The sequence below is a fragment of the Galeopterus variegatus genome, unplaced genomic scaffold (genome assembly GCF_000696425.1).
Source record: "Galeopterus variegatus unplaced genomic scaffold, G_variegatus-3.0.2 Scaffold2820, whole genome shotgun sequence".
Taxonomy (NCBI): domain Eukaryota; kingdom Metazoa; phylum Chordata; class Mammalia; order Dermoptera; family Cynocephalidae; genus Galeopterus; species Galeopterus variegatus.
The window spans coordinates 12,962-35,994 of NW_007728931.1; the positions used below are offsets into that span (position 1 = coordinate 12,962).

The 23,033-nt window shown below is 41.0% G+C and overlaps 2 protein-coding genes across 3 annotated transcripts in view; one reads left to right on the forward strand and one right to left on the reverse strand.

The window, feature by feature from the left end:
* HSCB (HscB mitochondrial iron-sulfur cluster co-chaperone) overlaps window positions 1-2,911 on the reverse strand; it is a 9,907-nt gene extending 6,996 nt beyond the window's left edge. The window contains exons 1-4 of the mRNA XM_008583064.1: window positions 2,624-2,911; window positions 1,424-1,520; window positions 993-1,082; window positions 264-408 (exon numbers count right to left, since the gene is read on the reverse strand). Coding sequence (XP_008581286.1) covers window positions 264-408; window positions 993-1,082; window positions 1,424-1,520; window positions 2,624-2,859 — 568 coding nt within the window. The 5' untranslated portion in view covers window positions 2,860-2,911. The remainder of the gene's footprint in view (window positions 1-263; window positions 409-992; window positions 1,083-1,423; window positions 1,521-2,623) is intronic.
* A 4,000-nt stretch (window positions 2,912-6,911) lies between these two features.
* The window catches only part of CHEK2 (checkpoint kinase 2), a 63,788-nt gene continuing 47,666 nt past the window's right edge, over window positions 6,912-23,033 (forward strand). For both annotated transcript variants that reach the window (XR_551254.1, XM_008583065.1), the window contains exons 1-4: window positions 6,912-7,322; window positions 16,821-16,945; window positions 17,064-17,211; window positions 20,982-21,072. Coding sequence is in view for 1 of the 2 variants with exons in the window: in XM_008583065.1 (XP_008581287.1) it covers window positions 6,995-7,322; window positions 16,821-16,945; window positions 17,064-17,211; window positions 20,982-21,072 (692 nt within the window). In the remaining variant the exon portion in view is untranslated. The remainder of the gene's footprint in view (window positions 7,323-16,820; window positions 16,946-17,063; window positions 17,212-20,981; window positions 21,073-23,033) is intronic.

The window sequence follows — 23,033 nt, forward strand, 5'->3', positions numbered from 1 at the left end:
GGGAGCGCTGCCACGCTTCCCAAGCGGCGCACCAACCAGTGCGCCACCGGGCCGGCCCCTTTTTTTTTTTTTTTTTTTTTTTTAAAGATGACCAGTAAGGGGATCTTAACCCTTGACTTGGTGTTGTCAGCACCACGCTCAGCAGTGAGCTAACCGGCCATCCCTATATGGGATCCGAACCCATGGCCTTGGTGTTATCAGCACCACACTCTCCCGAGTGAGCCACGGGCCGGCCCCAAATTTGGTGGTATTTTATCTTATACCTCTGACAATGGATTCAATCTCTTTCATGGCAGCTTCACTTTGAGCCTCTGCGAGTTTTTCATTGATTTCCATTATTTCCATGAGGAATTGCCTGTCCATTTCATAATCTGTCCCTTCGTGAATCTCCACTCCATGGAGCTTTAGCTAATGAAGCAGAAAACAAGGAAAATAAGTTTAGTTCAAGAAACTATGACCAGAGTCGTGTAAATCTTACTTACTTTTCACTCATGGGAAAAACCTGAGCTGTTCCAATAATGAAATGGGGTAGGGTGCCAAAAGCTTGGAGTGAAAAGGGAGTGCTGGGACAGGATCCTACTCTGTGCTACCTGGAACTGTGTGACCCTGGGGTAGCCATTCCTCCACTCAGAGGTTGAATCAGATGTTTGTAAAGATTCTATTCAATTCTAAAATTTTCTGGATTCTAAGATGATCCTGGAAAAAAAACCAAAAATCAAACACCAAAAATTACTCTTCCCTAAAAGCCATCATCATCAAGTCCTTGAAATTTATAAAAAATTGTTTAAAAAAGGCAATTGGGGCAAGTAAGATTTAGAGTGAATACTCAGAGAAAACTATACTTGTGTAGTATCTCTGAGGATAAATATTGCTGGGTCCCTGGACTAACTCAGATCTCAAGCACTCTTTTGCTGAATACAGAAGAAGCAGCTGTCCTACACCACAAAGGGCACTAGGAAATCATGCATAGAAGGGTTGGGAAATCACCTTACAAGGTATAGTCCCCTGCTCAGAGGGGCCAGAAGGGTCTTATAGGCATCATTCACCAGGGTTGAATGCTTCTCTGAGAAGTCCTTTTCATTCTGTTAGTGGAGATGAAGATATCTTATTACCATCCAAATAAACCATTTTACATTCACAAACTTTTATAATATGCTGATTGGCAGGAACCTAAGGAAGTGGCCAAAGTAGAACTGGTGTTGGATGAGGTGTCTTTATTTTCACCTGATGGGTTCTATGTTGTCTGGGAAGTCAGACAAAAGCTCGAGTGAATAACTCTAAGGCCTGGCCGGTTGGGGTCTGGCTGCCACAGGGTGGAGCTGGTTGTTCAGCTCTGTTCCTCATAATCACATAACCACAAGATCACTGCCACCCACCCAGTGTGCACACGTTTGGGAATTATTGAGGGTGGCCAACAAGCTACCTGAGACCTCTGGCTGAAGAAATCTGGGTGAACAAGACGCTGTAGTTGCTGGTACCTGTGCTGGAGCTTTGTGGTGTCAACTCTGAAGGAACGGTTGCTGGAAGGAAATTGGGAGATGAATTCATGCAAAAAAAATTTATAGATTTGTTTATTATGGACCTGATTCCTGTTCTTATGGGGAAGACAAAATAAACACATAAACAGAGATAACGTCAAGAGTGGTAGGTGCTATGAAGGAAGACAGAACAGGGTCAAAGACGGTGGAAGACGTGGTGAACAAAGAGAAGACATTTGCATTGAGACCTGAATGATGATGATGAGTAATCAAAGATTAGAGGAAAGAGTCATCCAGGCAGAGGGAACTGCAAGTGCCGAGACCCTGATGTTGGAGCAAGATTGGCATGCTTGAGGAACTTAAAGCCTAGTGTTATTGCAGCTCATCATAAGTGCTCAGTGACTGGTGGAGGTAGACCCCAGAGTTAAAGGGCCAGCGCATTCCCAAATCCCATCCTATGTTTCCAAGGCCCAGCCAGGTCCCTTGATCCCTGTCTCTCATTTTAATCCAATCCCTTTTGCTTTCTATTCCCAGAGCCTGACCTATTTCCTCATTAGTTCAGCTCTGCCTACATTTCAACACCTCTCCAAGCTTCTCAACCTTGAGAGGAAAAAGGCGAAAAACCTATTTATTGGACCTTATCACTCCAATTCCTACTTTTCCCTTAGCCCACACTCACAATATTAAGTTTTCGTGCTTTTCCCCTCTAATCTGGGACCACACTTCAGCCCTCCTTTATTAAAAGTCTCAGCCCAACTTTAAGCTTTTCTGACCCTATCCTTCAAATCTCTTCTCGCACGCCCTGCCTCTACAATACCACTCGCCCAAGCTCCGCCCCTCGACTTCTTCACTTTCCCACAAGTCCCGCCCCTCATGTCTCCCTCTACTGTAGCCTCTGTCTCTATTTCCTCTACCTTCATCCCCCGCCCCTCCAGCACCTCTTCACTCCCGTCTCCATCCCTCAATGCCCCTTCCCTCAGTCCCCGCCCCTCCATTTCCTCTCTCTCAGGAGACGTCCCCAACCCCTGCTATCCAGGGCTCCGCCCGCTTATCTCCTTCCCGGGCCTGATCGGCCCTCCCCTCTCGCAGGCCAGCCCCTGACGTCTCTCTTGTCACGGCTCGTTTCCCGAAATCGCTGTGCGTACCAATCCATGAGGCTGAAGTGGTCTCGAGTGGGGTCAGGTGGCTGCAGCGCGCGGCAGTGCGGGCAGAAGAACCTGTCTCCTCTCTCAAGGCTCTCTGAGCCGCCGCAGTTCCAACACCGGGGCGAACTGCTTCCCGTCTGCGACGCAGCATCGCCACTTAGCAGTCTCCTTCCGGGGACCCCCGCCGGCCACAACCCCCATACCCGGAGCAAGGCCCCGGCCCTCCCACCCCACATCTGGTCGGCTGCCTATTTCGCCGCGGTCACCTGTGGGGAAGAACGGAGAGACGGGCGGACCAGACTAGTGCTACTGATTGGCTGGGGCGCTGAGGGGGCGGGATCACTCGCTGGATTCTGAGTCCCGCTCTGCGTTCTAAACTACAACTCCCAGAAAGCATTGAGGCTACCTGAGGCGGCCACATTTACTGCTCCTCATTGGTCCGGCGGCGGCAGAGGGCGTTTTGATTGGCTGAGAGTAGAGTTTGTACCCGCAGATTTAGCGCCACTCGGCTGGCTGTGGCTGCGGAGAGTGTGTGAACTCCAGGTGGTCTCGTGCGGTGAGTGGTAGTGGGAAACTTTTCTTGGGTATTGTTTGGGGGTTCGAGTCCCGTCCTCAGCGTCCTGTGCGAGCGGAATTTCCCGAGCTTCCGCTTTGTCTGTAGTTTTGAGCTGGAGGGGGAGTGCTCGGGCTTCTCTCTTCCTTCTTTGTAGATAATCTTAGAGGTGAGATTCACTTCCTCTGTTACTTACAAGCTGAAACAGGCCTGGAAATACAGGATAAGAAGGAACAGAGTTATGCTGTTCAGTATCAGAGCGAAGTTACCTTGTAAAGATTTTGTAGATTTTCGTAATTATTAACATTCTTTAGGTTCAATCTCTAAAATACTTTTTGAGAACCAAGTCTTAGCTAGTAGGGGCTGCAGGAACTGGAAACACACTGGCCTGTGTAGGAGGATGTCCCGCGAGCATCCATAAGTAAGTGTGTGTGATGGGAGAAGTGGGCGCGAGGACGCCAGCCCTCCTTGGGACTCAGTTTCTCTATTTGAAAAAAGGTTTTGTTGCACAACCTTGTATAAGGCCTCTCGAATTTTTTGAGACTGGAATTCTGTTCACAGTCCTGGAGTTTTGTTCTGGTCACTTTGTTTTTTTCTCTCACCACTGTACATGTATTTCCAATAAGGATAGTTCTTATTTAGCAAGCATGGGATAGGTGTGTTGGGGACTGGGGGGAGAGTTACATGTATGGGTCTCATTTAATCCTCTCCATCTATCTACTTTTTTCAGATGAGGAAACAGGCTCAGAGAGGTTGTGAGGTACCTAAAGGTCAAGTAAAGATTTGACTTAGGCGTCTGATCTGTTTGCCTCTAACCTCTCACAGCTACTTTTTGACACACTGTCGATTTCTTAACTTGTCAGGGCGGAGAAATCTTGCTCAAAAAGCTGCTGGAAGGACCCAGACTGGCTGAGGTAATATTTGAGCAGAAGGCAGGTGCATCAGTGACATCACCTTCCTGGTGTGTTTTAAGGAAAACTCATCAGGACCTTTGTATATTGAGAGCTGTGTAAGTGCAGCCAGGGTGAGTACAGTAGTCCCTTCTTATCTGCAATTTCGCTTTCTGTGGTTTCAGTTGACCTGTGGTCAACTGTGGTTCGAAAATTATTACGTGGAAAATTCCAGAAATAAATAATTCATAAGTTTTAAGTTGCACGCCATTCTGAGTAGCATGATAAAGTCTTGCACAATCTCTCTCTGTCCCATCCGGGTGGTGAATCATCCCATTATTCAGTGTATGCATGCTGTAGACGCTTCTGGCCCGTTAGTCACTTAGTAGCCACTTAGTAGCCCTGTTGGTTATCAGGTGAACTCTTGCCATATCTTAGCGCTTATGTTCAGGTAACCCTTATTCTACTTAATAATGGCCCCTGAGTGCAAGAGTAGTCATGCCAGCAATTTGGATATGCCGAAGAGAATCCAGATGTAAGGTGCTTCCTGTAAGTGAAAAAGTGAAAGTTCCCGACTTAATAAAAAAAAAGAAAAAAAATATATGCTAAGTTTGCTAAGATCTAAGATGAGAACAAATCTTCTGTCTATGAAATTGTGAAGAAAGAAAATAAATTCATGCTAGTTTTGCTGTTGCATCTTGTATTAGTCCATTTTTGTGATTCTATAATGGAATACCTGAGACTGGGTAAATTATAAAGAAAAAAGGTTTATTTGGCTCATGATTCTGGTACAGCTGCTTCTGGCATGGCCCTCAGGCTGCTTCTACTCATGGCAGAAAGTGGCAGACCAAGTGTGCAAGGAGATCACATGGCGAGAGAGGAAGCAAGAGGGAGGGAGCGGAGGTGCCAGGCTCCTTTTCGCAACCAGTTCTTTCACGGAAAACTAGTAGAGGTAGAAATCATTCATCTCCCCTATCCCCCCAGTCTGCATTAATCTATTGAGGAGGGAATGACCCCAACCACCCAAACACTTTTTACTAGGCCTCACCTCAACATTGGGGATCAAATTTCAACATAGGTTTTGAGGGTCAGTCATGTCTACACTTCAGATTGAAGAAGTTAGGGTCACAGTGTGTGATAAGTGCTTGGTTAAGATGGAAAAGGTATTAAATTTTTGGGTGGAGGACATGAACACAAATGTGTTCCCATTGACAGCCCTTGAATACTTGAGGTTTGGATATCCACTGGAGGTCTTGGAACGTACCTCCTGTGGATAAGGGGGGATTACTATATTGTTATAATTGTTCTATTTTATTATTGTTATTATTCTCTTACTGTGCCTAATTTATAATTTAAACTTTATCCTCGTTTTTTCCGCAGTTTCAGGCATCCACTGGGGGTCTTGGAACATATTCCCTGAGGATAAGGGGGAACTACTGTAATATTGTGTAGTATGTTCTTCTGGAGAAGTAGCCTGAGTGGGGAGGAGGAAAGAATGTACTTTTCTTTTTTTAAAAATCTGATTAGGTCAGCATTGAAAGTTACTTTGACTTTACTGGTGGTTCTGATATCAGAGTCTAATTGTCCATCAAGTTAATTCTTTTTTTTTTTTTTGTCTTTTTTCTGTGTCCGGCAATGGATCGCAACCCTCAGTGTTGCCCCCGTACCGGACCGGGGACCAGCAGCGGGATCACAGCCCTCGGCGTTGCTCCCGCGCCTCGCTCAGCCAGTGAGCGGGAACCGGTCTGTATGTGGGATCCGAACCCTCGGGCGGGAGCGCCGCTGCGCTTCCCAAGCGGCGCACTATCCAGTGTGCCACCGGGCTGGCCCTCCATCAAGTTAATTCTGAGGCAAGAGTGGGAGCCTCTGTTATGGTCCCCTGTGACTCAAAGAATGGTTCCTACAAGATTCCATCAAGACTGGGAGGACATTTAGGGTGCTGAAAAGATGAGCTCCGTAGTTACTTAGCATCACAAAGGCTAGGTGGAGTTGTTTAGAGCAATCTTCTAGATTGAACAAACAGGAAGTCGTTCCTACCCTCCAGGAGCAAGCCTGGGGGAGAAAGGGTATCAGTGACATTTTACATGAATGATCGCCTTGGAGTGGTGCAGGGAGCTACTGTATGGTTTCTTTTTGCCTCTTTTCTATCTCAAGCAGCCTAACCCCTCACCTTCTTTCTCTTTCCAAAATATACAGATACTCCTCAATTTACATGGGGTTGCATCCCAATAAACCCATTGTAAGTTGAAAATATTGTAAGTTGAAAATACATTTAATACACCTGATCTACTGAACATCCTAGCTTAGCCTATCCTGAACACTTACATTAGCCTGTATTTGGGCACAGTCATCTAACTCAAAGCCTTTTTTATAAAAAAGTGTTGAATATCTTATGTAATTTATTGAATACTGTGCTGAAGGTGAAAACAGAATGGTTGTATAGGTACTCGAAGTATGGTTTCTATAGAATGCATATTGCTTTCACACCATTGTAAAGTCAAAAAGTCTTAAGTTGAACCATCATAAGTCAGGTACCGTCTGTATGTGAAATTTAAGTGTAGTGTTGAGTGCAGTAATACATTTTAGATTTCATTCCTAGTTTTTAAAAATTGGGTGAATGTAAGCTTTTATGAATCCCCTTTCCCAATTCAGTTTTATTGCTTTTTATTTATTTGTAGCTTTCAAATTATTTTGTTTTGTTTTGTTTTGTTTTTCTGTGGTTTATGGCTGTCAGACAAAAAAATGATCTGGTGAAAATGATCTTCAGAAAAACTACAGGTCTAGACTGTTAGGATTTTAATTTTTGTACAACGTGCTTGCCCTAGATTTTTTTTTTTTCTGTTGTAATATGCCTATCCTTCACTTTTGAACTTTGTCTTTTTCCTTGAAACTCACCTGATTGTTGGGCACTTACTTTTTGAGGTTGTGATGTCTCGGGAGAAGGATGCGGAGGGTCAGCAGTCCCACAGCAGTGTGTCCTCACAGTCCCACAGCAGCAGTGCCTGTTCACAGCTCCAAGGAGGCTTCACCCAGTCCCAAGGCTGTTTCTCACAGTCCCAGGGCACGTCCAGCTCCTCCACCAGCACAGTGCCCACCTCCAGCCAGTCCTCTCACTCCAGTTCTGGGACGCTGAGCTCCTTAGAGACAGTGTCCACTCAAGAACTCTATTCTATTCCTGAGGACCAAGAACCTGAGGAGCCTATCCCTGCCCCTTGGGCTCGATTATGGTCCCTTCAGGATGGATTCTCCAATCTCGGTAAGACCCTTTGTTACATCGTGTAATGTTTTGTTCAGAAAAACAATTACAGAAAGTTGTTGCAGCAGAAAGCTTGAGTCACTCCTGGAATGTTTCTGGAATTTGAAAGCAATGACAAAGAAAACCAGACCCAGCGTTGGGTGGTAACCTGGCCCTTACTTGCGGTGGATTCCTTTCATTTATTCTTTCAGCAAGTATTAATTGGGCATTTGCAATGTGCTGTCCATCTGAGGATCTGAAGAGAGCTGTGGACCCTCTCCCTGGAAAAATGCACATTCACACAAACTTGTAAACGTTATTGTTTAATCACAGAAGCTTCCCCAGTTAACCCTTGCTGTGGTATGCTGCAGCTTCAGAGCATCAGAACTGTTCAGAATAGGGAAGACTATTTGTTGACCATCAGTTATTTTTGTCTCAAAGTAGCCAGCCTTGTAATTTAAATATGTTGATCCTCTCTGACACCTCCTGGTTCCAGTAGTAAGTCTTTGCCATGAGTGTGTTTGAAATAGTATTTTTCCTCCCTTTTACATTAAGATGACCTCTTCATTAGAACAAATATTTTATTTTTTAATTAATTATTATTATTTTTTTAAATTCTAAGATGTTGCGCAGCAGTTAGGGGGAGGGGGAGAGGGGAAGGCGGAGGGGGATAGGGTGGGAGAAAGAGAAGGAGAGGGTGTGGTCGAGGCCTGTGGCACTCCCCTTCATTCTGGCAGTGGAGCCCAGGGGGCTTCCAGTGGTGGCTTGGTCATGGCTTGACTGGACTTCAGATGGGAAAAAATATTTTAACTTTACATTTATGGAATAGAAAATAATAATATAAAGAAATAAATGACTAATATACTATTTTGTACCTTGTCAAACACCATCATCCTGTTTTATTTTATGACCAACATTGATGTCTTGAAAAAACAGTTAAAAAATGGGGAAACAATATAGCAACATTCCACATGTACAAAATGACTAATATACTATTTTGTACCTTGTCAAACACCATCATCCTGTTTTATTTTATGACCAACTTTGATGTCTTGAAAAAACAGTTAAAAAATGGGGAAACAATATAGCAACATTCCACATGTACAACTTTAAATTTAGAAGTAAACATTTAGGGCCGTCCTGGTGGCACACTGGAGAGTGCGCCGCTTGGGAGCACGGCGGCGCTCCCGCCGAGGGTTCGGATCCCATGTGGAGACCGGTTCCCGCTCACTGGCTGAGCGCGGCGCGGGCGCAACACCGAGGGTTGCGATCCCGTTGCCGGTCAGTAAGAAAAGACAAAAAGGAAAAAAAAAAGAAGTAAACATTTAAAGCTACTTTTTACCCATTTAAGCCATATTTTAAAAATAGGCTTATAGGCTTAGGTGAGTGGGAAACAGAAATGGTGAGAAAGGGTGTGGGGTGCATGTCCTTTAAAAGAGACCATATAGACAGCCTGAAACGGTAACCAGCATAAAGTAGATGTTCAATAAATAGAGGTTATTTATTATTATTACTTGTTATGTTTTTTTTTTTTTTTTAAAGATGACCGGTAGGGGATCTTAACCCTTGACTTGGTGTTGTCAACACCACGCTCTCCCAAGTGAGCGAACAGGCCATCCCTATATAGGGATCTGAACCTGTGGTCTTGGTGTTATCAGCACCGCACTCTCCCAAGTGAGCCATGGGCCGGCCCTTACTTGTTAATGATTTATACATATGTTTTCTTTTCTTTTTTTACTGTGGCTGGCTGGTACAGGATCCAAACCTGTGACCTTGGTGTTATAAAGCTGTGCTCTAACCAGCTGTGCTAACTGGACAGCCTACCTATGTTTTCTTTTAAAAATTTTATAGTTTTAGCTGTTGCATTTAGGTCCTTGATCCATTTTGAGTTGATTTCTGCATATGATGTGAAGTGGTGATTCAAATTTATCCTTTTGCATGTGGATATACTGTGGTTCCTGCACTATTTCTAGAAGAGACTATGGTCTTGATACTTTTGTCAAGAATCATTTAACCATAAATGTGAAGGTTTCTTTCTTTGTTTTTTTTTTTCTCATTTGGCTTTATTGAGATTCTAGAATCAGGCAACATGTTATTCCTTAAACTAGAATAAATGTTCCCAGGGTTTATTTCCGAACTCACAATTCTGTTCCATTGGCATGTCTATCCTTATGCTAGTACGAAAAAATCTTGACAACTATAGCTTTGTCGTAAATTTTGAAATCCAAAAGCATGAGTCCTGATTTGATCTTTTTCAGGATTGTTTCATCTCTTCTGGACCCATTGTGTTTTCATATGAATTTTAGGATAAACTCGTCATTCCTGCAAAGAAAGCAGCTGAGATTTTGATAGGATTTAATCTGTGGATCAATTTGGGGAGTATTGACGTCTTAACAGTATTAAGTCTTCCAGTCTATGAACATGGGCTGTCTTTCTATTTATTTCCCTTTTCTTTAAAGTCTCCTACTTTTGGGCTGCCTAGTTAGTTCAGTTGGTTAGAGTATGCTGCTGATAATGCCAAGGTCAAAGGTTTGGATTCCCTTACCAGCCAGCTGCTGAAAAAAAAAATTGTTCTTATTAATTTTAATATTTACTTATTTTTATTGTGATAAAAAATATTTATAATGAAATTTACCATTTTAACCATTTTTAAGTGTAGAGTTAAGTGGTGTTAAGTACATTCACAGTGTTGTGCAGCCATCATGACTAGCTATTTCCAAAATTTTTTCATCAGTCCAAACAGAAACTTTGTGTCCGTTAAGCAATAACTCTCAATTCTCTCTTCCCCCAACTTCTGGTAACTTCTAATATATTTTTATCTCTATGAATTTACCTCTTCTAGATATTTTATGTAAATGGGATTATAGCAATATTGGTCTTTTTGTGTCTGGCTTATTCCACAGAGTGTAATGTTTTCAAGGTTCATCCTTGTGTGTCATGTATCAGGACTTTATTTCTTTTTATGGCTGCATAATATTTCATTGTATATACCACATTTTGTTTATCCAGTCTTTTGTTGTTGGACATTTGGGTTGTTTCTACCTTTTGGCTTTTGTGAGTAATGCTGCTATGAATATTTGCATGCAAGTATCAGTCTGTTCGCAATTCTTTTGGTCTCTACCTAGGAGTGGAATTGCTGGACAATATGGTAGTTCTATGTTTAACTTTTTAAGGAACCACCAAACTGTGTTCTACAGTGGCCGCACCATTCTGTATTCCCACTGGCATTGTATGAGGGTTCCAGTTTCTCCACATTTTACCACCATTTGTTATTATTTTTCTTTGGATCATAGCCATCCTAGTAGGTGTGAAGTGTTATCTTGTTGTGGTTTTGATTTGTTATTTCTCTGGTGGCTAATGAAACTGAACATCTCTTCATATGCTTATTGGCCATTCTTATATCTTTATTGGAGAAATGTTTATTCAGATCCTTTGCTTCTTTCTTTTTTTCCTTATTTTTTTTGGCACTGGCCTGTAAGGGGATCCAAACTTTGTTATTTCTTAATTGGGTTGTTTGTTTTTTGAGTTGTAAGTGTTTTTTTTACATAGTCTAGATACAAGTCCTTTATCAGATATGTTTTGCAAATATTTTCTCCCAGTTTGTGGGTTGTCTTTTGATTCTCTTGATGGTGTTCTTTGGTGCACATAAGCTTTTAATTTTGATGATGTACAGTTTCTCTATTTTTTTTTTATTCCTTGTGCTTTTGATGTCATATCTGAGAAACCATTGCTTAGCCCAGTGTTACAATGATTTAGCATTTTTTTCTTCTCAGAGATTTATAGTTTTAGCTTCTACTTTTGCAGTCAGAGGGGACTGTGGAGCCCAAGGGAGACTTGTTCCAGTTTGAAATGATAGTGAGAGAAACTTGTAGAGAGAGGGATTAAAAATGCTTGAGTGGGAAGAAATAAGACTGAGAATGTAGCTGGGGGTAAGGGATGGGTGAGGGTGCTGCGGTTTTTTTTTTTTTGTTTGTTTTTTTTAAGATGACTGGTAAGGGGCCGAGCCCGTAGTGCCACTCGGGAGAGTGCGGCACTGGGAGCGCAGCAACGCTCCCGCCGCGGGTTTGGATCCTATATAGGAATGGCAGGTGTGCTCACTGGCTGAGCGTGGTGTGGGCGACACCACACCAAGGGTTGCGATCCCCTTACCGGTCACGAAAAAGGACAGAAAAAAAAAAAAAAAAAAAAAAGATGACCGGTAAGGGGTTCTTAACCCTTGACTTGGTGTTGTCAGCACCATGCTCTCCCAAGTGAGCTTGTGGTTTTTTATTATGGTTTAGTTGATTTTTGTTTATGATGTGAGGTAGGGGTTCCAGTATATTGTTTGCACGTGGATAAGCACTTTTCCCAGCACCATTTGTTGAAGACTGTTCTTTCCTCAATGAATTGTTTTGACACCCTGTGGTTAATCAATTGACTGCAAATGTGATGTTTTATTTCTGGTATTTTACATTTATATATATGTCTATCCTTGTGCTAATACCACACCATCTTGATTATGGTAGCTTTGTAGTGAGTTTTGAAATTGCAAGTATAAGTCCTCTAACCCTGTGTTTAATCTTTGAATTTATTCTGGCTATTCTGGGTCCTTGCTTATCTTTAAGAATTTTAATACAAGTTTGTTAACTTCTGTAAAGATGGCAATTGGGATTTTGGTAGGGATTGTATTGAATGTGGAGATTATTTGGAGAGTATTGCCTTAATAATATTAAGTCTTACAACCCATGAACATTTATATAGGTCTTTCAACTTTTTTCTCAGTTGTGTTTTGTAGTTTTCCGAGAATAAGATTCACATTTCTTTTATTAAATGTATTTCTAAGTATTTTATTCTTTTAATGCCATTGTAATGGAATTGTTTTCTCAATTTCATTTTAGTCTTGTTCGTTGCTAGCGTATAGAAATACAAGTGATTTTTGTATATTGACTTTGTATCCTGTAATGTTGCTGAAGTGTTTTTTAGTTTGAATAGTTTTTATTGGATTCCTTAGGATTTTCTACATAAAAAATCACGTCATCTGTGAATAGAGATAGATTTACTTCTTCCTTTCCAATATGGTTGCCTCTTATCTATTTATTTCCTAATTGCCCTGCCTAGAATCTCTAGAACAATGTTCAACAGAAGTGGTAAGAGTAGACGTCCTTGCATTTGTTTTGATGTTAGGGGGATAGCTTTCAGTCTTTTTTATTTATTTTTTCTGGTGGCTGGGGATCTGAACCCTTGTCATTCCTGATTTTAGTGATTTGAGCCTTATCTCTTTTTTTGTTTGGTCAGTCTAGCTAAGGTTTGTCAATTTGCTAATCTTTTCAAAGAACCAACTTTTTTTTTTTGTCCTTTTTGAGACTGGCGGCACCTCGCTCAGCCAGTGAGCACTGTGTGCGCACTGGTCATCCCTATATAGGATCTGAACCCGTGGCGGGAGCGCTGCCGTGCTCCCAGTGCCACACCCTCCTGAGTGCGCCATGGGCTCGGCCCAAGAACCAACTTTTAGATTCATTAATTTTAAGTGTTTTTATATTCTCTATTTCATTGATTCCTGCTCTAATTTTTATTATTTCTTTCCTTCTGCTTACTTTAGGTTTTAGTTGCTTCTCTTTTCCAATGTCTTAAGGAAGGTTAAGTTGTTGACCTGAAAATTTTCTTTTGTAACTTAGACATTTACAGCTATAAATTTCCTTCTAAGTTTTAGTTCCATTTAATTAAGTTTTGCTATGTTGTGTGTTCATTTTAGTCATTTAAAAGTATTTTCTAATTTCCCTTGTGATTTTTTTTTTATTTGACCTTGGATATTTAGGAGTGCATTTACTTTCCACTTATGTGAGTTTCCCTAATTCCTTTGTTTTATTGATTTCTAATTTTGTTACATTATTGTTGGATAACACACTTTGTATGATTTCTATCCTTTTAAGTTTATTAAGGGGGTTTCTTTGCCTAGTTTATGTTCTATTCTGGAGATGGTTCTATGTGTATTTGAGAAGAATGTGTATTTTCCTTTGTTTTGTTTTGGTGGCTGGCTGGTATGAGGATCTGAACCCCTCACCTTGTTGTTATCAGCACCACGTTCTAACCAAGCGAGCTAACTGGCCAGGCCTGCATTTTCCTTTTGTTGGGTGGAATATTAAGATTATCTTATTTAAGGGCCAAGCCCGTGGCACACTCGGGAGAGTGCGGTGCTGGGAGCGCAGCAGCGCTCCCGCCGCGGGTTCGGATCCTATATAGGGATGACCGATACGCTCACAGCGCTCACTGGCTGAGCACGGTGCAGCCGTTCTCAAAAAGGACAAAAAAAAAAAAAGATTATCTTATTTAAATTTCAAAATAATCCTATGAGAGAGCAGTATTGTTCTTATGTCTATTCTACAGAGAACAAACTGAGCAAAACTTTCTCTGAGAGAAATTGATTAACTTGCCTGCAGTCATACAGCCAGGAGTGGGTAGGGGCAGGATTTGAACTTACAACTTTCGGACTTTAAAAATAAGTTAACCTGGGCCGGCCCGGTGGCGCACTGGATAGTGCGCCGCTTGGGAAGCGCGGCGGCACTCCCGCCCGAGGGTTCGGATCCCACATATAGACCGGTTCCCGCTCACTGGCTGAGCGAGGCGCGGGAGCAGCACCGAGGGTTGCAATCCCGTTGCTGGTCCTGGTCCGGTACGGGGGCGACACTGAGGGTTGCGATCCGTTGCTGGACATGGAAAAAGACAAAAAATAAATAAATAAATAGAAATAAAAATAAGTTAACCTGAGTAAAGAAGTGAGTTTGGGGTAAGAAAGGTAACAAAGTTAGCAGTGAAAGGAGACTGTGGAGCCCAAGGGAGGCTTTCAATTTGAATGAGAGTGGGAGAAACTGTTAGAGATTAAAAATGCTTGAGTGGGAAGAAAATAAGAGTGAGAATGTAGCTGGGGGTGGCAGAAGGGTGAAGATGCTGTAGTCAGAAAAACATGGGTTCAAATCTTAGCTCTGTCCCTTACTAGCTGTGTGGCCTCAGGTGAGTGATGTTACCTTCTCTGAACCTCACAGTCCTCATCTGTAAAATGAGGAAATGATGTAAAGAAAAGGAAGGAAAAGGATCCCTATACTGGCCAGCTGCAAAAAAAAAAAAAGAAAGAAAGAAAGAAAAGGCAGGAAGATAGGTTGAAGGAGGTTGGGAAGAAGGGTGGAAATACAGGAAGGAAAGGAGGAATGAATGGGATCAAAGGAAGAGATGGGTTCACTTTTCCCAGATGCTCTTAATTTTTTCAGTGATGTAGAATCAGCGAGTTTGAACTTGAAGAGGTCTGGAATCCCTGGCAAAGGAAAAGAACTCACCAGCACTTTCAGTTTGCTTACTAAAACCAATATATCCATTCTTTTCCCCATATAATCTGTTACCTGCATCCCCTTCTCTGCTGCTAGGAGGGGCCCATCCCTCCTCGAGTTAATACCCCTAATTGCCTCACTGAGAACTTCTGGTTCCCCTGCCTCCCACCTTGCTCTCCTTGCTTCTGTCCTCCTATCTACTGGAGGGATCTCTTAATGAGCAAAGGTCAGAGCAAGCCCTTCCATCGGCAGCCACCCCTCTCTCTTTTCTGTTCATCCCCGGACTGGTCATGTTCTAAATGCTACATGCCTTTCCTTTTCCCAACTTCCCCAGAAGCTCCTGGTTTTTTTTTTTTTTTTTTTCCTTTTTGTCTTTTTTCGTGACCGGCAACGGATCGCAACCCTCAGTGTCGCGCCCGTACCGGACCGGGACCGGCCACGGGATCGCAACCCTCGGTGTTGCTCCCACCCCTCGCTCAGCCAGTGAGCGGCCGGTCTGCATGTGGGATCCGAACCCTCGGCGGGAGCGCCACCGCGCTTCCCATGCGGCGCACTATAGCAGTGCGCCACCGGGTGGCCCGAAGCTCCTGGTTTTTAGTAGAAATACCATCATTTATTTATTCCTTGCCTTATGAATGGATGCTTAGGTTGTTTTCAATTTTTGCTCCAGAAAGCAAGGCTGCAGTGAACGTGCTTGTAGTTATCTCCTTGGTCAGTTGGGCAAATGTCTTTCTAGGGTAAATCCTAAGCTGAATTGCTGGGTCATAGACTAGACATGGCTTTACTTAGTAATGTTTATTGTTGTATTGCCGTTTGAAGGGGCTGTTCAATCTATCCTTACTGTCTTGCCTCCTCCTTGAAGCCTCCTTGAGGGCCCCAGGCAGAACTGCTGAGGTATGCTACATCTGTGCTTCCCCTGGACAGTCTTCCTGCTGTGTCCTTGTCAATTGCATGTTCATCTTCCCACTAGACTGGAAACTTTCAAATGATTGATCTTGTCAATTGCATGTTCATCTTCCCACTAGACTGGAAACTTTCAAATGATTGATCTCCTTTAATTTTTTTAATAGGTTGTATTGTTATTAGATACAAAATTCAAAAGTGGTGCAACATCTTTGTCCAACTTCTTTTTTTCTTTTTTTTCCTTTTTGTCTTTTTTCGTGAACGGGATCGCAACCCTCGGTGTCTGGCGCGCACCACTCTCAACCAGTGAGCAGACCGGTCTCTATATGGGATCCGAACCCTCGGCAGAAGCGCCGCCGCGTAGAGTGCACCACCGGGCTGGCCCGGATCTGTACTCTAAAACAAGAGATCTAAGTCTGCCCTCCTGGAGTTTATGTTCTAATGGGGGAGGCGGGGAGACAGTATATAAATAATCAAGATAATTTCCAGTTATGGTCCATACTTAGAAGGAAATAAAACAGTGTATCATTATGATAACAGATGGGTGATGAGATGGGGGTTTGCTTATATGGAAAACTGTAGTAGTGTAGTGATCAAGGGGAGAGGGGTACAAGGTGAGGCTGCAATGGAGGCAGGGGCCAGACCCTGAGCATTTAGTGAGCCATGAAGGAGAGTGTAGATTTTATACTAAGTATGGTAGAAAGCCTGAGGAAGGTAATAAGGAGGAAGTTATTGTATCATAAGTATTTTTCTATGTCATTAAAAATTATTTGAGGACTTTTAATTATTGTTTTTTCTTTGTTTTGGAAACTGGCTGGTATGGGGATCTGAACCCTTGACATTGATGTTATCAACACTGCTCTAATTGAGCTAACTGGTCAGCCCTTAATGATTGTTATTTCATGTTTATATATAAACCTTTATTAAATCCATTGCTGGAAAATTTTGTCCCACCTTTTCCATTTTTGATCTTATAAAATCTTTTTTAAAAATTAAAAATAAAATACATAAGTGTGCATTTATTTTTTATTTTTTTAGAAAATATGTATAATCTAGGGCTGGTCGGTTAGCACAGTTGGTTAGAGCATGGTGCTGATAAAACCAAGGTTCAGGGTTCGATCCCTCTTCTGTCCAGCTGCCACACACACAAAGAAGAAAATACGTATAATCTTATAAAGTCTTGGTAAGCAAATCTATAATTTTGATTGCCTTCTAAGGTTATTTCTCTGCAAGTAGATTTTATGAGCCTTTTTTTTAAGGGTGATTTTTAAAGGTACATGAAATTCAACAGCCCTCTGGTATGTACTTTGTGTTACAGACTGTGTTAATGACAACTACTGGTTTGGAAGGGACAAAAGCTGTGACTATTGCTTTGATAAACCACAGTTGAAAGGAACGGATAAATACCTGACATACAGCAAGAAACACTTTCGGATTTTCAGGGTAGGTGATATATATCCATATACTTGGGAGAGCTGATAATCTAGTCATTGCTCTTAGTTATCTTCCCTCTATAAATCCCCACTGTTAAAACTTTGAAATAAAATGTTCTCTATTTTAGGAAATGGGTCCTAAAAACTCTTATATCGCCTACATAGAAGATCACAGTGGGAATGGGACCTTTGTAAATACAGAGCTTGTAGGAAAAGGAAATTGCCGTCCTTTGAATAACAATTCTGAAATTGCACTTTCACTGTGCAGAAATAAAGGTAATATTACTATCTTACGGTTACTGGATTTTTTTCCCCTCCTATGTAAAAGGAAAATTGATGTTTTGTCCTTATAGGGTATGGTTGAAGTAAAATTAAGTAAATTAATATTCAAGATTCAATTCTTCTGTTTTAGTTGCATTTTTAAATTATGAAAAAGTTCTATCTGGACAAATTTTCTTTTTTTTTTTTTTGTCTTTTTCCTGACCGGTAAGGGGATCGCAACCCTTGGCTTGGTGTCATTCGCACCGCGCTCAGCCAGTGAGCGCACCAGCCATCCCTATGTAGGATCCGAACCCGCGGCGGGAGCGCTACTGCGCTCCCAGCACCGCACTCTCCCGAGTGAGCCACAGGGTCGGCCCTGGACAAATTTTCTTAGGTTTAATTGGTTTGATTGGTTTCATTTAAGGCGATCTGCTGTAAATTGAATTATCATATTGGCTCAAATAAGTTATAGTTTATTGATTGATTCAGTTTACACCACATAAGTCTTAGATATCTATGAATTATTTTAGGCCATTCATTCATCCTTCCTCCTTTTTGGCTTGCCTTTCTTCATCCCTACCTTCCTCATTCTTTCCTTTATTTTTTTCATTCACTCATTTCTGCATGCATTTATTGAGCTCCTTTTATATGCCAGGCATTAGGCTATGGGTATTTCTGTAAGAGGTTCAATTTAGAGCTTCCACCTTCTTAAGTACCACATGGTTATCCTCTGCAAGTGGAGGTGTTTATTGTCATCATCAGGTAGCACTTAATATTCATCCAACCCTAAAAGTTTATGAATATCATATTTAAAAGGAACAATTATCATTCAAGTCAAAGTCTTGAGAGAATAACCGACAAAAATAACCTACAGAGTTAAAGGTAGCTCATAGTGATTTCAAATCCTTGGACAAGAGGAATACTCTAGTTTCTTAATTAAAAAAACTGCAGAGCTTCCCAAGTCTGTGAGAGTAGAATGACTCGGAGGGGGTGTGTGTGTGACATTTTAAAAATATAGGTTTGCACAAGCACTCATCCACAGATTCTGATCTAATAGTTCTGGATATTAAAAAAAAAATAATGGGCTGGCCCGTGGCTCACTTGGGAGAGTGTGGTGCTAATAACACCAAGGCCACGGGTTTGGATCCCTATATAGGGATGGCCAGATAGCTCACTTGGGAGAGTGTGGTGCTGACAACACCAAGTCAAGGGTTAAGATCCCCTTACCAGTATCTTTTTTTTTTTTCCTTTTTGTCTTTTTTCGTGACCGGTAACGGGATCGCAACCCTCGGTGTCACGCCTGCACCGCGCTCAACCAGTGAGCGGACCGGTCTCTATATGGGATCCGAACCCTCGGCGAGAGCGCCGCCACGCTCCCAAGCACCGCACTCTACTGAGTGCCCCCCCGGGCCGGCCCACCAGTCATCTTTAAAAAAAAAAAAAAGTCATGCTCAAGTGATTCTCATGCAGTTAGTGCTCAGGCTGGAGTCTGGGAAATATGTCTATATTTTATGATTGATTTAGTTTTCTGTTTCTGACTATTTTGTCTTCTATATGATAATTATTGTTAGTTTCCCTGTTTGTGGGTTCCCAGCGGAGGAGACAACTGGGTGCTAAATTTGGTCTGCCTTCCATGTGACAAGATGTGTACCACCTTTTTCTTATTGGTTTGCCTATAGGGCACCTTTTCTTTCTTTTGTTTTATTCTTCTTTTCCTTTTTTAAATTTTTACTTATTTATTTACTTATTTTTTGGTGGCTGGCCAGTGAAAGGATCTAAACCTGTGATCTTGGTGTGGTAACGCTGTGCTCTAACCAACTGAGCTAACCAGCCAGCCCATTTTTCTTTTTTTAAATTAGGTCAACTTTTAAAAAATTGATTTAGGGGCCGGCCTGTGGCTCACTCGGGAGAGTGTGGTGCTGAAAACACCAAGGCCATGGGTTCGGATCCCATATAGGGATGGCCGGTTGCTCACTGGGTGAGTGTGGTGCTGACAAAACCAAGTCAAGGGTTAAGATCCCCTTGCCGGTCATCTTTAAAAAAAAAAAAAATTAATTTATTTACTTTAATTAAGAAATAAAAATTATTTATATTTATCATGTACAACATGCCATTTTGAGATACGTATACATTGTGGAATGGCTAATTTGAGCTAACTAACATGCATTACCTTATATACTTATCTTTATTTTGTGGTGAGAACACTTAATCTACTCTCTCAGCTGATTTTCAAGAATATAATACGTTGTTATTAAATATAGTCACCATATTGTATAATGGATCTCTGAATCTTTTCTAATTTGAACAAAGTTGTCATATAAGCTAAAGGTAGCCTAGATAAAGTAGATCAAACTGGTACTCTGGATTGCATTTATTTAGACATTTTATAAGGCATTTGCCAATATTAATAATGTTAATATGAAAATCCAGATATCTTTGAAAAGTTGGAATATCTGGCCACAATGAGTCAACAATCCCACAATTCAGGGCTCTGCAGGAGCTGAGTAGAGGCTGTGTCATTTAGATGGGAGATCTGTTTTCCTGTTCAAGTCTGCACTTCTCTATGTGTTGTAAAACTCAACCCAGCCAGACCCATGTATATTAACTCCCTGGCTTGTGTGGGCAACTGAGTTTGCAGCCCTTGAAGTAGACCTTGACATTTGGGAGAAATACATCCCCAGAACCCCTCAAATTCCCAGATTCTCAGATGCCCCTGGAACATACAAGTTCATACATAGTTACAAGCATTGAGGGACAATTGTACCTGGGTGCCCAGCAGGTTTCATTTACTGGGCAAGTGTCTGCTTCATGCATCCCAGCTTGGAATGAAGCACACGCAGGTAACTCAGATTTGTGTGAGACTGACCTTTAGGCTCCTCTAGTGAGGTCAAAACCTGTCACCCGAAATCTGAGAAACTCAAGGGGTCTTAACAGATTTCACTCTTTCAAGATATAGGCAGTTGCAAACTTACCATTAGTGACTTTGTAACATTGAAATGTTTCATAATTGATTGTACGTTTGGCCATGTGGATGGTTAAATTATTAAATAAGTACATTGTGCTGATAACACCGAGTTTAAAGGTTCGGATCTCTGTACTGGCCAGTTGCAAAAAGAAAAACAAACAAACAAAAAAAACTGAGTAATTTTTTTGAGGCTGGCTGGTTCGGTACAGGGATTGAGTCCTGGCATTTTGTTTTTCTGACATACTGCCAAAATAATGGAGAAATAAAGGGGATCTATTTAGAAAAATGTATTTATGTAACTTTATAGTTTCAAGATGGTTTGCATTATTAAATACTAGATATATAAAGGTATAAATGGCTGAGGATATGGTGACTTACAGTCTAATTTTTACTGAGATGTTTACTTGCCTAGAACATTTTTTCTAGGCTCAGAATAATTGCTTTTTGTTTCTGGGCTTATAGTAATCTTCATAGGTATTTTATATTACTGCAGTTCATTAATAAATATTCTAAGGTTAAAGAATATGAATAGCAGTATATTATGGGTTTCCTACACTACTGTGAGAGCAGTGCTGTGTAGTTCCATTGAAGGATAAAATATAACTATCATTTCTTTTGGGGGGTGGTGGCTGGCGTGACTATCATTTTTCAAGGGTTTCTTAGTATGTGTTAGCCTAGCTAAATAATTCCTTTAGAATTACATGTTAAATGTAGCTAAAAACAGTTGTTTTATTCCATATGATGGCTAAATTTTAGAATCAATTATCTTCTCTCTATTGAATAAATTAATGAAACCCATTTCTGCCCTTTATTTCCTTAGTTTTTGTATTTTTTGATCTGACTGTAGATGATCAGTCAGTTTATCCTAAGGAATTAAGAGATGAATACATCATATCAAAAACTCTTGGAAGGTAAATTTTTTTTTTCTTATATAAATTGCATTTCGTGTTTTTCCTACACATTTGTCATTGCTTAACTTTTCCATTTCTGGTTTTATAACATTTATTATCTATTTATAACATAATTGCAATTATTCATGATAGGTGTATTATATTTTTTGTGTGAGTTGACAGTCATTTTATTTATTTAATTTTTTGTTTTTAATTGACAAATAATAATAGTATATTTATGGGGTGCAATGTGATGTTTGGATTTATGTATACATTATAGAAAACATTTATTTTATTTATTTATTTTTTCCTTTTTGTCTTTTTTTGTGACCGACAACGGGATCGCAACCCTCGGAGTTGCGCCCGCACTGCGCTCAACCAGTGAGCGGACCGGTCTCTATATGGGATCCAAACCCTCAGCGGGAGTGCCATTGCGCTCCCAAGCGCCGCACTCTACCAAGTGTGCCACCGGGCCGGCCCCGAAAACATTTATTTTAAAAAAAATTTTTTTGGGCTCCTGGTTGGTGCAGAGATTGAACCGTGGAGCTTGGTGTTATCAGCACCATGCCCTTATCAACTGAGCTAATCGGCCAGGCCTAGAAAAATTTAATCAAGCTAATTAACATATGCATTACCTCAACAGTTTGTCATTTTTTGTGTAGTGAGAATGTTTAAAATCTATTTTAGCAATTTTGAAATATACAACACATTGTTATTGACTGTGGTCACCATACAGTACAGTAGATCACTAAAACTTATCCCTCCAGTCTAACTGAAATTTTGTAACCTTTGATAAACATCTTTCCTTTCCCCATCCCCTCCTCATCCTCCCCAGCCTCTGGTATCCACCTTCCTACTCTCTCTTTTTTTTTTTTCTGGTGGCTGGCCAGTACAGGGATCGAACTCACTACTCTGTTTCTATGAGATCAACTTTTTTAGATTTCACCTGTAAGTGAGATCATACGGTATTTTTTTCTGTGCCTGGTTTATTTTACTTATCATGATATCCTCCAGTTCCATCCATGTTGTCATAAATGACAGAATTTCCTTTTTAAGGCTATATAGTATTCCATTGTGTGCATATATACCCCATTTTCTTTATCCATTCATCCATTGATGGACACTTAAATTGCTTCCATATCTTAGCTGTTGTGAATAATTATTAAATGAATAGGGGAGTGCAGATATCTCTTTGACATACTGATTTCAATTCCTTTTATATACCCAGAATTGGGGTTGCTGGATCATATGGTAGTTCTATTTTTAATTTCTTGAGGAACCTCCATACTATCTTCCAAAATGGCTATACTAATTTACCTTCCCACCAACAATGTACAAGGGTCCCCTTTTCTCCACACCCAGGTCAACACTTGTTATTATCTGTCTTTCTGATAATAGCCATTCTAACAGGTGGGAGGTGACATCTCTTTGTGGTTTTGTGTTTCCCTGATGGTTAGAGATGTTGAGCATTTTTCCATATACTGTAATAGGTGTGTTATTAATTTATTTGATAAATAATCAACTGAAATGAACTCTTTTTCCTTATAAATTTTATTGGTGATATTTTTAACAGCAGCTTTATTAAAATACAATTTACCTACCATGTAATTGACCCATTTATTTTATTTTTATTATTTTTTTGGTTGACCCATTTAAAGTGTGCAATTTAGTGATTTTTAGTATATTCACAATGTCATGAAACCATCACCACAATCAATTTTATTTTATTTTACTTTATTTTTTAAAGTTTATTTATTAATAGATATATTTTTTACATTCTATGATGTGGAATAGCTGGGGGGACAGGGAGAGGAGGAAGGGGGAAGAAAATAGGGTGGGAGAAGGAGAAAGGAGGATGCATGGAGTTGAGGTCTGTGGCACCCTCCCTCATTCCTGCATGGGAGATCAGGGGGCTTCCAGTGGCGGCCTGGTCATTGCTGAGCTGGGTGCAGATGTCAGAGGGGTGTGGCTGAAGCCCCACT